This window comes from Macrobrachium nipponense, chromosome 7 (genome assembly GCF_015104395.2).
Source record: "Macrobrachium nipponense isolate FS-2020 chromosome 7, ASM1510439v2, whole genome shotgun sequence".
In the NCBI taxonomy this organism is placed as follows: domain Eukaryota; kingdom Metazoa; phylum Arthropoda; class Malacostraca; order Decapoda; family Palaemonidae; genus Macrobrachium; species Macrobrachium nipponense.
Genome location: NC_061109.1, coordinates 91022933 through 91038559, shown reverse-complemented (window position 1 = coordinate 91038559; position 15627 = coordinate 91022933). Strand labels below are relative to the sequence as shown.

At 39.5% G+C, this 15627-nt stretch overlaps 1 protein-coding gene across 1 annotated transcript in view; it reads left to right on the top strand.

Moving 5' to 3' along the window:
- LOC135217464 (alpha-soluble NSF attachment protein-like) overlaps positions 1 to 15627 on the top strand; it is a 105097-nt gene that overhangs the window by 87323 nt on the left and 2147 nt on the right. The window contains exons 4-5 of the mRNA XM_064253367.1: positions 4419 to 4577; positions 9413 to 9586. Of these exons, the coding sequence (XP_064109437.1) occupies positions 4419 to 4577; positions 9413 to 9586 (333 nt within the window). The remainder of the gene's footprint in view (positions 1 to 4418; positions 4578 to 9412; positions 9587 to 15627) is intronic.

Below are 15627 nucleotides of genomic sequence, written 5' to 3'. Positions count from 1 at the left end.
CTGAGCGATTTTAAAGCCTATGGCCGTCGCACACCTTTCGAAACTCTAGACCAGTCAAAGGCGCGGTAATCCCACAATGGCGCAATAAGTAAAATTATATTTATGCAGTATAGTAATATAGAATTTACTGTACAGTAGTACTGTGCAGTACATTATAGCATTATAAATACTGCAAAGTGAAAAAAGCCTAGCCTCAATCCTTTGGGTGTCTAGAGTATGGAATGATATAATAAGGTTTATACAGTGTACAGGTAGCTTTAGTGTTCAAGTTACGATAATTCGTCTTAGGTAGTCCGATTTTAGGAGAGACCAAATTACAATAGCCTAACTTTATCCATCTTCCGCCATGAACAAACGAACGAGAAACGACTTTTTTTTTTTTTTTTTTTTTTTTTTTTTTTTTTTTTTTTTTTTTTTGTCTCTCTCTCACTAAGTATACAACCGAATTGGATAACATCTGTTTGGGTTGTATGTCTCGCACTTCAGCACACTATTACTGTAGTTGTTATAAATGGCGTTATGTATAGAATAGAACTGAGATATCTTAATGTAATAACTTTATTCGCTATAGATCAAAGATCAATGTAGATCAAAGATCAATTGGGAAATATACTGTTAAATATAAACCTAGTTATAACTGAAGCTGAGAAAACTGTTCAAGCTACTAATGTCTATTATCGTTCATCGCCAACAAGGATAAAACTCTAGTAAACGTATGCCATCAAACACAACCGTAGATAAAATTGAGATAAAATCATTTTAATCAAAACTACTGTGCTTGAAAGAACACATTTTACTGTTGGTTTCACGCCGATATAAGATAAATAACATAAAGTTCATATTACGATGATATAAAGAATTGCGAACTAAATCGCCTAATTTTTTTTTACACAATAAACATGCCGCCAACGTAATCTATTAAAAAAAAAAATAGTAGTTCACATTCACAACGAGATATATTAATTTCATTTTTCCACCTAAAACCACGTTGTACAAGGAAAAATAACCTTGTCTCTTATAAGTCAAGTATCTAGATATTCGTTTATGCTAACTAGAAGCAAGAGAATTCGCTCAGAATTGCGTTATGGTGTATCAAACTCTTATTCGCCATAAGCTGATTTCAAACCACAACATTGGCCGCTCCGCGGAATACTGGCTTAGATTTGCCGTAGTATTGTATAATCCAATAATATGAGAATACATACAATATTATTGTATACAGTGAAGTAATGTACAACTTTTAAAGGATTTATGGAAAAGATGCATAATTAATAAAATTACATCATGCCTTTTTCGGAACAGTGGCGGACAAGAACGAACATGAAAAAACATCCCCTGACAACGTGGAGCGTAGTTACAAAGGCTGCCTTAATTTGTATCATATTTATGTATAAAAATAAAAATACCCTATACGTAATATATTTTCATACACATTTTAAGCATAAAGGCATAAACATTTAAAAAATCGACACATCGATTGCTACATTTGCACTCTTTTTAAAATCTATATTTTCGGAAGAGCGGCAGACGGCGGCTTACAAGAACGAACATGAAAAAGCATCATATTTGATAACGTGAAGGGCAGTTTCAAAAGCTGCCTTCGTATCATATTTCTGTGCAGAAATAAAAATACCCTATACGTAATACATTTTCATACACATTTTAAACATAAAAGCATGAACATTTATAAATCGCCACATCCATAGCTAAATTTGCACTTATGTAACTTGATATTTTCGGCATAGAACAGCGTCAGAGGCATATATTTTACCCTAATACCTATGTAATAACTCCATAAAATTTGTTAATATAACTTGCATAACCTTTATGGTCTGAACAGCATTTCTACAAATGCATGAACTCGTTAGACAACGGCGCTAGCGATGCTGTTAACTGAAAATTGTCCCGTAAAAATACCATAAAATGCCTTATATTTTTTTAATGAATATTTTTTACCACAGCCATAAAACCGATTCGCCGCTGAGCGATTGTGCCTTTAACCGCGGGCCGCCTGTACAAGGGTCTAAATGAAACAGGCTACCACTAATGTTGAAATTACAATGAGAAGTAAGTTGTATTGAAGCTTTAATGGTTGCGTCATCCCTAAGTAAATTTGAAAAATATTGTGATCTTCCTCAAAATCATGTTGACATGATTAAAGGTATTGTTTATGGAGCTGCCAACGTTGAGCATGAAAGTAACTTCCCTGCTCGCTATAAGAAAAGTTTGACTGATCATAAAAAGGACAATACTATCCACATTACAAAAGCTGATAAGTCAAATAGTATAGTCATTTTAGATAAAGCTGACTACATATCACGTATGCAAGCCCTACTGGATGATGATGTGACTTATAAAAAACAAACAAAAAATCCCCTTGATCAAGTCATAAAAAACTTCAATAGCACAGTGAAAAATATCCTTTAAAGATAAAACAGAACTACTAGGCAAATTGTCAGTCAAATCTCCTTCGCTACCTTACCTGTACGGATTAGTCAAAACGCACAAAGAAAATAACCCTATGTGGCCTATTATCAGTACTGTTGGTTCAATTTCATATAAACTTTCGAAATATATCACTAAGATCTTGTCCCCGTTACTTGGAACCATCTCCGATTCTCATATATATAATTCTCTAGATTTAGTTGATAAATTAAACAAAATTGCTCTTTGCCCCACTGATAGATTCGTTAGTTTTGATGTATGTTCTCTTTTTACTAAGGAAAATTTTTTTTCATAAATTCACCATAAATCAAAATATTGTGTTAGAGACTTCCAATTTGTTGCAAAATAAAGGTAAATGATTGAATATTACTAGAATGTAATAGTTTTAGCTCAAAATTGCGTTTTTCGACCATTTCGGTTGAGTCAAAGTTGACTGAAGCTTGAAATTTCTGCACTTATCGTTATGTATATGAAAATATTTCAAAACTGATAAATGCTACAATCATAGGTTGTTTTTTTGTTGTATTCTACATGAAATTGCACACATTTTCATATATAAAACTTTATGTAACGGCTAATTTAAAATGGTGCAAACATTACGACAATCGGACAAAAAAATTTCAGATTTTTTTCGGAAGAGTTACCGCGCGGATGTATGGAAAATGTTTTTTTTTAATAAATTCACCATAAATCGAAATATTGTGCTAGAGACTTCCAATTTGTTGCAAAATAAAGGTAAATATTGAATATTACTAAAATATAAGAGTTTTAGCTTACAATTGTGTTTTTTGACCATTTAGTTTGAGTCAAAGTTGACCAAAGGTTGATATTTTGGCACTTATCATTATTTATATGAAAATATTTCAAATCTGATAAAAGCTACAACTATGGGTTGTTTTTAGTTGTATTCTACATGAAATTGTGCACATTTCCATATGTAAAACTTTATGTAATGGCTAATTTAAAATGGTGCAAACATTATGACAATCAGACAAAAAAATTTATGATTTTTTTGGAAGACTTACCGCTCGGACATAAGGAAAAAGTTTTTTTTTCATAAATTCACCATAAATCAAAATATCGTGCTAGAGACTTCCAATTTGTTGCAAATTGAAGGTAAATGATTGAATATTACTAGAATATAAGAATTTTAGCTTACAATTGCGTTTTTCGACCATTTTGGTAGATCAAAGTTGACTGAAGGTTGAAATTTTGGCACTTATCGTTATTTATATGAAAATATTTCAAAACTGATAAAAGCTACAACCATAAGTTGTATTTTGTTGAATTCTACATGAAATTTTGCACATTTTCATATATAATACTCCATGTAACGGCTAATATAAAATGGTGCAAAAATTATGTCAGTGACAAAGTAATTTGAGATGTGTTGCTGATACTTTTTAGTGCGATAAGAAAGAAATTCGCGCTTGCGTGCCTGCATAATGATTGTAAACAAAACAACACCTTGATCCGTGAGCTCCCAGCATCCCCTAAGGTGTGTGATTCAAAAGTTTTCACCTAGTAGGCCTATAACTATTTTCCGCGAATTTTTACAAAAACTTTTTATATAGACGTATATACATCCAATCGGCACCCAACAGACAATTTATATCGACGTTTAATACGTCCAATCGGCGTTAAAGGGTTAATTGTAATTTAGCAGTCACTGTGGGTACATTGTAGTAATGTAACTTTACTGTATTTTAAAACTTCAGCATAGTGGAAAAAATTACCACACATACATAAGCACAGACAGAAAAGAATGGTTACCTGATTATTTTGTTTAATACAAAATATAATTATTTTTCTGGATGTGTATGGTAACAAAATTTGACAGTTTCTTGAGTTGAAATGCTATTGTAATAATAAAGATGATAATACTAATAATAAGAGTTGTGGAAATAACAGTATTGCAGGGAATGTTTTTTTGTGTATCCTATCAGTAATTGTGGCTTTTTGGTTGTACACAGGTTGCTGACATGGAAAAGGCTATTCAGCACTATGAACAAGCTTCAGATTATTTCCGTGGGGAAGAGAACAATTCCTCTGCAAACAAGTGTCAACTTAAGGTTGCTATGTTTGCTGCACAGATGGAAAACTATGAAAAAGCCATTCAGATATATGAGCAGGTAAGTACTAGTTGAAAACTATTTTAGTTTACAAACTTGAAAACATTGCATAACTTTTTTTCCCATACCGAGTCAACTGCATTCAAGCAAAACTAAGAGGTTGAACTCAATTTTCTTTTTGAGCCACCTCCTCCTTGGAGTCTTCATAAGATACAACCTTGCACACAAGTAAAATTTTTATCTAAAAATGTGATACAAATGTTCATGTTAATTTCTGTATACGTACACTGAAGGACCCAAAATCTTAATCTTTAGAAATTCTGATGATGATTATAGCTGTCATTTTTCAATCCCTAAATAAAAAAAAAAGAATCTTGACAATGAACTTTCAGTATGACATTAATGGATGCCTGTTGTTGTCATGGAGACTGATATGTAGTTCAGATGGTATATAGTACAGTACTTCTCTGATTTATGACAATTTTTCTACAAAGTGACATAGTAAACTGTTGTTATTCTTTGTGAACTGAAGCCACCCAAAAGAATTTTACATTTTTTTAAATGGACTTTTTGCTATGATACATGGTTCAAACAGTATTTAATTTCATATCATTGGAAAGAAAATTTTCCATTCTGTTGCACTGTGTAAACAGAAACTGGATATCCATGTTCCTACACTTTACAAACCCTCAGTCCTTTACATTAGGAATTACTTTTAGCATGTTTGCTACACTCTTTGTGTTTGCTATGTTGATAATGATCTTTTGCAACATAAACCCACAAATCAACTAATCCTGCCATAACCCCCCCCCCCCCCCCAAGCGCATACGTCCGGGGGGGGGGGGGGGGGGCAAGAAGGGCTGCAATAGTATCTTTAGGTCTTTTGTGGAGGTTGACCCTCATGCCCTCTGCACTTCATGCAGGGGGCAGGATTGTAACCCTGAATTGACTTGTGAAGAGTGTCATTTTTGGTCTCCTGTGCAGTGGGTGAAGTTTGCAGGGAGGAAACACTATCGTAGAAAGGACACTAAGGCATCATCTAAGAGTTAAACGCCCCCAACAACGCCCTTGGTGGCCGACCCTTTGTCCCGGCAAGCTTCTCTTTCTTGCTCGCTCTCCTTGAGGAGAGGCCTCCTCTTTGTCCGATTTGTCAAGCGAGGAGGATGGAGGAGAGGCAGGTGAACAGCGTGATCTCAGTTTGGAGGTCTTCAGTCGTGCCAAGGGAGAGGAGCTTCCTTCAAAATGACAAAGTCTCCATCAACTAACCTGACTTTCCTTTCTTCAGGTATTGTGGTGGAGCAACCGTTTGACCTGTTGGCAGCATGGCACTCTTTGGAGATTGTGGGGACACCCTCCCTGCAAGTCCTGTTGGCTCATTTTGCCAGGCCCATGGTGACTCACAAAGTGGAGACACAGAAAACTGTCACAGTCACCACCTCAGCCTTCGCCAAGGTCCTGACCATGGTTTTCTGTCCCCATCCGACAGCTACTACACCCTCCTCTTCATTGTCATCATCTGCTAGCTCCTCCTGTCCTTCTTCCAAGCCCTCTTGGTTGAGGAACTAAAAAGGTTGCTTCTCCAACCCTAAGAAGTCTCCCCTTGAGACTTCTAAGGGTCTGCCTCCCTCCACGGAAGAAGCACAAGGTTCTTCTCTAGTTGGCTCTTCCCCACCTTTGGGTGAATTGGTCAGCAGGCCTTACCTAGACCTAGCATTTCAGGAGCCAAGGATGCAAGTATTTAGGTACATGCCCCTACCACCAGCTCTAAGAAGCCAGCTTCTAAGAATGGTGCAGTGCCGGGGGCTCGGTAAGACTGAGACACCCCGAATGTTCAGAGACTCAGAGGTTCCAATATCCCAAACTGGTGATGGAGGGTCCTCTCTTTGTACCAGTGAGGGCACAGAGTGAGAGTAAGAGTTGAGACACAGGTGCCTTGGCTCTCCCTACCAGTACCTCCACCAGTGATCGGCCAGGCCCCGGTCCAGTGCCTCAGTTTGTAACTCAACACCTGGAGGAACAAAGAGGAGGTCCCCTGCTCAGACTCCTTTGTCAGAGGCTATGGCCTTGGAAGTCTGGGGCACAGTAGGAGGAGGGCACAAGTTCTCGCCAGCTAGCCACTCACGGGACTCCTCCCAGAGCCCCCCCATTGTGTTCATGCAATAGCGATAGCCTGGCCAAGTCGAGTGCTCAGCTTGGCTCAAGCCGGGGACTTGGCTCTACCATATCAAGTCGAATACCCAGTCTGGCTCACATGAACCACTTCGCCCTTCTCAGGACAATGCTTCACCATGGGAAAAGCGTTCTACTAGACCCGTATTGCAGTCATCACTGTGGGTGGGGACTGCATATGGCTCACCCGCCCCCTCAACCTCCAGTGGTTTTACTAAGAAGCATGAGGCAGGCAAGGGGGACTTTGATGAGGGGTCTCGTCGAAGTCGTACCTCTCAAGCATACGTCCCAGGCTCGGTTCTTGGATCAACTAGGTTGTATGCCAGAGTGGTGCAGGAACAATCACAGTTGTTTGGCAAAGTTCTCCCTGCAGCAGGGATAGTAGATTGGGAGAACTGCACCCTGGAAGGACTTGAGGGTACTCTTCCCTGCGATGCAGACACCCTTGAGGTACCGAGGATGTTTTCTGAGATCATTGTGCCGATTCGTCAGTGCAGTGATCTTGGGGAAGGGATCACAGCCTCGTCTGTGATCCCTTGAATCTTTTTGGGGCTTAAGAAGGAACCCAAGGCCTTGACGGGACTGCCATGTTCCTCATTTGCTGAAGGTGTGCTTGATCAAGTGAATGATCTTGTCTCTGGACAGGAGAACTCGCTACGATTAAACTGATCAGACAAGTTGTTTTCCCCTCTCTGCCTTGTCAGAAGCACTACTATGAGGCCTTGGAGAGGTCATTGCTGGCTAAACAGGTAGACCCAGACCTGGTTCATCTAGACCCGGGTCTCTTGTTGCACCAGCTTAATGCAGAGGCCATCACCCTCTTGCAGCAAGAGGCAGCGAGCCTGGAGGCTACCACCATGGCAGCTCTCCAGGCAGTTTCCTGGTGGCTGCCTCCTCAGGAGCTATCATTCCTGGGGAGGACTCCACTTTCAGGAGACCGCCAGGCTGGAGGTAGGTCTATCTCATGCCACCCCTCAATCTGATTCGTGGGCCAAAAGCAAAGTGGAGTGTGCACATTCAAATGGTAATTAAATTACCTAACTACATTGCCAAAAGTAATTTGGCCTAGACCTGGCATTTTATCAAATCCTTTGGGCCAGCCCTATGAGAGCTGAAAGTCAGCTTAGTAGTCTGGTTAAACTATTTTTATAATAATAATAATGTACAAGGACTACAGGTTTGTATAGTTAGGAAATTTACAATTTACTTTTAAACATTGTAATTTTTCTCCAATTTTCATTATGGCTAATTATTTGATATAAATTTGTATTTTTTGACATTCATAAATATGATAAAAGTTAAACTGACCTTTAATAGGACACCAAATTCATTAATGTAGCATGAATTTGAATGTTACAAAAAGTGATAGAAGAGAATTACTGCTAAGTATTTTCGCTCTCTGTGGAGGGTGTGTTCTGGTGCAGGCAGATTATGACCACCCCACATTCCACAAAGGTTTAATATGCACTGATGGTTTAAATTTTCATCATGCTTGGGATTTTTATTAGTTATCAACCAGTAAATACCAATTTTTCTTGCCTAGCAATGTTTCTCTTTTTATGGGAAAATTTTTGCAATAGGATCAGCCTTTAAAAATTCAATAATTTATAATAACAATAACTACAAAAGTGTGCTAGAAGCCTTCCAAAATTATAGTAAAAAACACCCTTGCTCAATAAATTAAATTTTCACTATACAAGTTACATGAAGATGGCAAAAATATGGAAATATGTTTGGATTCCTTTTTATGTAGAACAAAGGCAAGGAACCTTACTAAGCAACAAAAACTGCTATTACTGTGACAAGATTACCTTTAGATACTCCTGTTAGTGGTTATTTAACATCTCTAAAACGCATTACATAATCCGTGAATGCCAGAATACATGAAATGTTGAACCTGATGGTAACACAATGAAAACAGATTAAGCTCATTGTTGCAATAAAGAATTCATCAATCAAAAGAAACAATACGCAAGTACTTTTGACTTGTCTTAGAATTAGTCATTCTTGTTTGACCCCTGGGTATTTGATGAATAGCCCTTATAATCCAGTCCTTATATGTGCAAATGTAAAGTAACACAAAGTTGATAATTTTTTTGTGATGTCCAAAATATAATTGTCAACTAGTCTAGTTTTGAAACTAAATCAAAGAAATTTTGTCAAAATCTTTCTAATTTTCAGTTAACTGGTTTAATTGAAAGTTTGAGATTTTTACAAAATATATTTTATTGATTTGTTTGCAAAATTTTATATAATTTGTCGATTATATTTTTTATGTTCACACAAAAAATTATCAACTCTGCATTACTTTACATTTTGTATACATATAAGGACTGGATCATGTGGGCTATTCAAATTTTCTATGGGTCAAACAAGAATGAGCAATTCAAAGGAAAGTTAAAATTACTTGAGTGTATTGTTCCTTTTGATGTGATGAATTCCTTATTCCAAAATTAAGCTTGATCTGTTCGAATGTTGTTACTACCATTTTCAGTTAATCCTTTCAGTTACCTGATTACAGAATAAAATGAAGTTTATTTTTAATAGAGACAAATCCTTTGGGCCAGCTTTGTGAGAATACTTATGTGAGCTCAGTTGTTTGGTTAATCTACTTGATAATAATTCAGGAAGTATGCTAGTAACAACATTTCCAGGTTCTTTACATTGCCATAGACATGATTTGAAACAGTGCCTATACTAATTTATAAAATTTAATGTAATTTCAGGTTGCAACAAGCTCACTGGAAAGTTCTTTACTTAAATATAGTGCAAAGGAATATATGTTTCGTGCTGCATTGTGCCATCTCTGCGTAGATTTGACCAATTCTAAAATTGCTGTTGAGAAGTATGAAGAAATGTACCCAGCTTTCCAAGACTCTCGAGAATGTAAACTCCTGAAGGTAAGGCAGTTAAGGGTTTATTTTACTATACAATTGGTAACAGAAGATAGAGGTATAACAGATAGTTATTTTTACTCCAATAGCTGAACTGGATTGAAGTGCAAGCAACATGGAACAAATTTTATCAGGCAGTGCCTTAGCATTTGATATGCCCCCTCTTGTTGCAGTAACATGAGTTGCACCACTGGCAAAATGAAACTACAAGACACAACTTTGTCAACTGTCAGACCTTTGTGCCATGACTCATTGCCACCCAGATGGTCATTAGATAGGCCTACTAAGCCAATGCTTCTCTTACTGGTGGCAAGGATATTTCCCCTACTTCTCGGAGAGGGTCAGCCATTTATGCTCCCAATCCTGTTGACACCGCCACTAATTGCTGGCCGCCCCCCCTTGACACTGATGTCACTTTTACTCCTCTGGACCACTCGCGTGGCCCCTCTTCCTGTGGGAGCTCTAGCTGTTTTGTTAAAGTGATTGACTCTGGCCCTTTGGACCCTATACAGCAACACCTGTAAGGAGTTATGATGTTAGTGCACCTCACTTCGAACACTCTAGGCATTACTAAATGATGTTTGAAGCTTTTTGTTGGTGCCTAGCTGCACCCACTTTTTAGCCTTTCTTTCCTCAGTCTTGTTGTCAAACCTCTCCATGACTTCTTATTGCAACTATGGGGCTTTCTCCTTATTTCACTTTTGAGCCTTGCACTTATCTCCCCTATTTTCTGAATTTATTTATCTTACTGTCCAACCACACTAACCGTCTCTTTTCACTGTCTTAAGTGTTGTATAGCTGAAAGTTCCAGTGCTTGGCCTGAGAGCCTAAAGTTATAAAATAAAATCATAGAGCAACAGAAAGTTTCGGCAGTCCGATCCCAACTGTGGTTTTCTTTCTTTCCAAACAAATTGCTGATTGCTCCTGTGTCACCAGTGGCTCTCTTGGAATTGCCATATTGCCTACTTTAAGCATAAGTGCAGCAAATGCTCGGCATTTGTCCCTATGGCTGCTTCTATTTTGAGAGAAACTGCCACCCTGCTTATGGAAATGCAAGGACCCAGAGGACACCCCTGCTGGTTATTTTTTTAGTGCCTCCTTTGTCAATGACAATGTCTCGCAGCCTCCAGAGGGCATCCTGACGATGGCAAAGGTACAGAGCTCTTTTCTACATCAGATAGGAGCCTAGCTTTGTTGTAATTGTGAGGATCTGATATACTGGCAAAAGACTCTGAGACCTCAACAATGAAGGACCCTCAATACTTGTCAAGGTTTCTTAGCAGGCTCCTCTGGTGTGAGGAAATTATACCAAACAAGATAAAGATTTAGAGAATCTATAAGTAATCCTAGAAACGAGAGGTATAAAACTTACAGCCAGTGGAGTCGGCCAAGAAAATTTTAATATATGGTAAGGTTATCATGATGGACCTGACTGCACAATGCTCAAATCTTCAGGACAGAGTATATGGAAAGGAAGTCTGTTTTAATGGCCTGATCTCACTCACTTCTAAGGGAGATCTTCTCTTCCCTGACTAAAGGGTTTGCAAAACTCTTCAGCCTCCAAACATGAGAGCAAGGTCCTACATCTCACAGGACCAAATAGTGCTGGCTGAAGACTTGGATCAGTGTAAGTCTCTAGGTGTCACAGGATGAATCTTTGAATATAAAAGTTGTGGATGGGGTGTGCAGAATCTTAAAGCTTCAGCATCTTTCTCAACCTGTAAAGGAAGGCCTGGTAGGAGAGCTCTGTCAAAAAGAAGAGAAAAACTACCTTGGATTACTGTATGTTGCTGGCAAAACTGGTCTGTGTTTAGTCAGCACAGCGCCTGACGTAGTTATGTAAAATATTAGACAGCAATGTCCATGTCTGGAAGCTGTCTGTAGCAAAGGATGTCATTGCCCAGCATTTTCCAGTCACATTTATGTGGGTGCCATCACTCTCACCTCTTTAGAGCAGGATACCTTCAAAAGGTTCTGCAGGTCAGAAGGGCGGTTCACTTGTTGGGGAGGGACTCCATCCTCCACATGTTTGAATATCAAATACAGTCATATAAGAGAGGAATGCTGTTTTCAAGGATCTTGCAAGTCCCATTTCTTTGGTAGACCTTAAAGAGGGGGACCCATCCCGAGGTTATGCTTCCTATTCTCTTTCTTCCATCTTGCTATCCATCCTCTTATAACAGTTATTTCATAGAGCAACTGCAAGTTTTCCTCCTGTTACAACTTTCAGACCTACCTACTCCCCATTTCCTTTCCAATGCTGAATGACCTCATCCTAGTGTTTGGCCCAAAGTGTATATTTAATTGAACCAGTAAAGAGTCTCTCTCTCTCTCTCTCTCTCTCTCTCTCTCTCTCTCTCTCTCTCTCTCTCTCTCTCTCTCTCTCTCTCTCTCTCTGTCGTCTCTCTCTCTCGTCTCTCCATCTCTCCTCTCGTCTCTATCTCTCTCTCTCTCTCTCTCTCTCTCTCTCTCTCTCCTCTTCCTCTTCCTCTATCTCGCTCTCTCTCTCTCTCTCTCTCTTTTTTTTTTTTTTACAAAATTTCCATGCTCCTTGACTCTGCACTGGCATCAATTGAGCTCCACCCAGCAGGCATCTCCTCTCTGCTGGGACAAAAATTCAAATATGCACCCAGTTTTTGCCTTTTCACTTTGCAAGAGTGCTAGGACTCCAGCGAAGCTTCGATGTTGCAGTCGGGGATTGTTTTCCTTGTAGTACACCCCAGGATTTTCTTCAGGAAAATTAGTTGCGGCAGGAGACAGGATCCCAACCATGGTCGTGGTTCAGCAAAGTTATTGCTTCTTCCTCATAGGGTGCCCTTGCCTCTCAACTAGCTGCTAGTTGCATTTGGAGTATATAGTCACAGTTTCAAGGAGTTCCAAAGCTTTGCATATGGTTGATGGTCAGTCACAAGTTTGAGCAGCCTGATCAAATTCCTGAAATTGCCTTCTTTGTGGTGAAAAGGTCAATTCAGTGAGAAGGTTCATCTGTAAAGAGGACTTTTTCTTCCTTGGACCTTTAGAAGGTATCTTCTCACATGCAGATTTGCCTTGGGTTGAGGAAGTCCTTTCTCTTCATTTGGGAGGGAAGGACATTAGTGTTCAGGATTCCTGCTTTGGTCTCTTGACAGTACTGCCGTTCCTCATGAGAACCTTGGCTCCCATGGTGGTATGGGCCCACAGGATGCGTATCCATCTGGGCAACAATGTTAGTAGTGGCTGCATCCCAGCCAGGATAGCTCAAGAACTTTAAATTCTTATCCAACATTGCCAACATCTGGGCCTATACAAGTCAGCAGGAGGAAGTCTGATCTGTCCACTTCAACAGAAACATACTTAAACATGTTAATAAATATCCTGCAGTAAATGGCAAAAAGAGAAAAAGATACAGTGGATGATGTGCGTTCAAGGATCATGCCTCCCTTAGTGCAAACACATGGCAGGTAGCAGTCAGCCACTGGTCTCCATGGAAAAGCTAGCTTTATATAAGTAACTTACCAAGTAATTACATAACATAGTTTCTACTTTATGGCAGCTCAAAATTTTGAAATTCACAGTAGCAGCAGAGGGAGATGGAGGAGGAGAGTGCTTACTCCCACTATGACGTCTCTTGCTAGAAGGAGGTGTGGAAGAATCACTCCTCCTACAACTCTTCCTGCCAGAGAGAGCAGGATACCTCTCGAAAAACAGAGTTCAGCCTCTCGACGATAGCTTGAAACACTGTCTCCGATCGATGGCTCAGCGAGAGGTTGTGATGACATCATAGGCAAAGATGGAGATAACGTCACAACAACAGGAGGCAGACACGCCACCGCAGCTGACGATATAGGCTGAGAGGATGCTGGGAGTGATGTCGCGACATCTTGAATGGCAGTGTTGGTCGATGGCCTCATGGCAGGGTGATAAAGGGCAACCCAGTAAGCGTCGATTAACAAAGGCATCCTGCTAGGAGGCCGCACACAAAAGAAATGTGAAAGTAGGTCAGCCAATGAGGGGGCACCCCATAGCAAATTTGTGATCAGGTAAGAATCGACTTAAGGGAGAAGATAGGACCAATCAGTGTCTGCGCTGTTTCTAGGCCTATAGAGGATGGGATTAGTAGTTGTCCATCAAACTGTTAGTCCTGGTCTCATTTGGCCATTAGCATTCGTGGTTCCTCTTCAGCGAGTCAAGACCAAGTCAGATGTGATGAGAATTCGACATTCACATTCAGGATTGGGGAGCAGAGATCACAGCCAATGTTTACGTTCAAGATCAAGGAGCAGGGACCACTTCTGATGTTCGTCTTTCCCAGGCCGTGGATGTGACACAACTAGGCCCTGGAAAGTTTCATGTCTGTCGTGTGAGAGGTTCTTAATTTTCCAGAGCGAGTCTAAAAGATCTTCCTGTTCCCTCCACTTCAGGTGGTCAGATCCCACATGAGGTGGAGGATTTGGATAACCAAGGATTTCCTTTCCTCTTAACCAGATGTTACAGACCTGATTTGCCATGTCAATAATTTCTCTAAAGAGGACTGAAACTCCTTCCACAACCTCCTACAGGTATCGAAGTGCTTCTAGGACCTAAGAAGGATGTTATGACTTACTTTGAGTAGCCATACTCCATCTTATGGATTCGGCTCTTTGGCATGTGAATTCACTGATTGTGAGCCTTGATAATTCTTTAAAGTTGAACAGATCTTTCAAGTTTCTCCCAACCCCACTTCTTCATCATAGGAGTTATTATACATCTATTGTTCTGCTACTGGGTAGACAGATTATCTGGACGTCGTGCATTTACGACCAGGCCTAACTTTGGATCAGATTAGGACAGTGTCACTGTAACGTGTCAAGAAGTGGCCATTTTAGAGTTGATTGCATCTTCAATCTTCCAGACAGCATCTTGGTTGGATTTATGGTCTACAGCTGTGGTCAAAATTACCTCATCTGCTTTGGCAAGGAGTTCGGTAGATAAGATGGCTTTAACAGATTACTCCAGTCTCGGACTAAGGCCATCTCATAACGAATAGCTGGGCAAATATTCTACTGATGAGAAGGGATGTGGCCTTACCCAAGGTAGCCCAGTCAGTGGATATGGATTCCTTGATGCCATTAAGGAATGGTGATATTTTTGAATCGCAATTGTTGTGCCAAAAGATATGCAGGAGGTAGCCATTGACAGATGTCGGACAGTCAGTAAGTAAATCTGCTACGACTTGTCCTAATATCAGGAGACAGACCCAACAACCTACACAGAAGAAGATTGTGAGACCATCTCCTGTGCCTAAACCTCCTAAATAATTATTTTTAACGAAGAAGCCAGCACAACAACGGCCCTTCCAGAGCAGAGCTACAAGAGGGAGGGGGAATAAGGGCAGAGGTACAAGATGAAAGAGTGGGCGCCTCTCCCCACTCAAGTTCCACCAGTGGGGGTGATGCCTGGCAGGCCATTGGGGTATGTAGCAAAGTAAAAAAATCATAAGAAAACCTTTCTTTTAATGCTTTGGTTGTATTGAAAACTATGTAAACTGCATTTTTTTGTATTTCATAAAAAATAACCCTTCAAATATGGATTATTTTGCATTTTTGGAGTCATATTTCTTCTGTCGGTATGGCATCGTAAGCATCATAACCTTGGAACATGCGTGGTATACCTGGAAATAATTTCTTATGAATATAATCGAAAAGCATCGTAACCTTGGAACGCTGTAAGCCGAAACCGTCATAAACCGGATAGTGCCTGTATATAGTATTAACAAAGCCCACCAAACAAACTATATATAGGCATAGCATTGTATATAGGTTCATTGTTTATCTTTTAAAAACAGATGTTTTCTTAATATACTGTGCAGTGTATTTAACATTTATTATTGTAATTCTAATTTTAATTAACTATGGTTGTGTCTATCTCTATCAGCAATGAGTCATTGCCATTCTGTAAGAGTTGGGTACTATTTTAACATGTGCAGTACGGGTATGGTATAAGTGAACAGTGCAATGAATTACCGTACTGCTACTGCTGCAGCTTGGAATTAGATGTGCAGTTTATATAACCCTATTATATGACCTTTC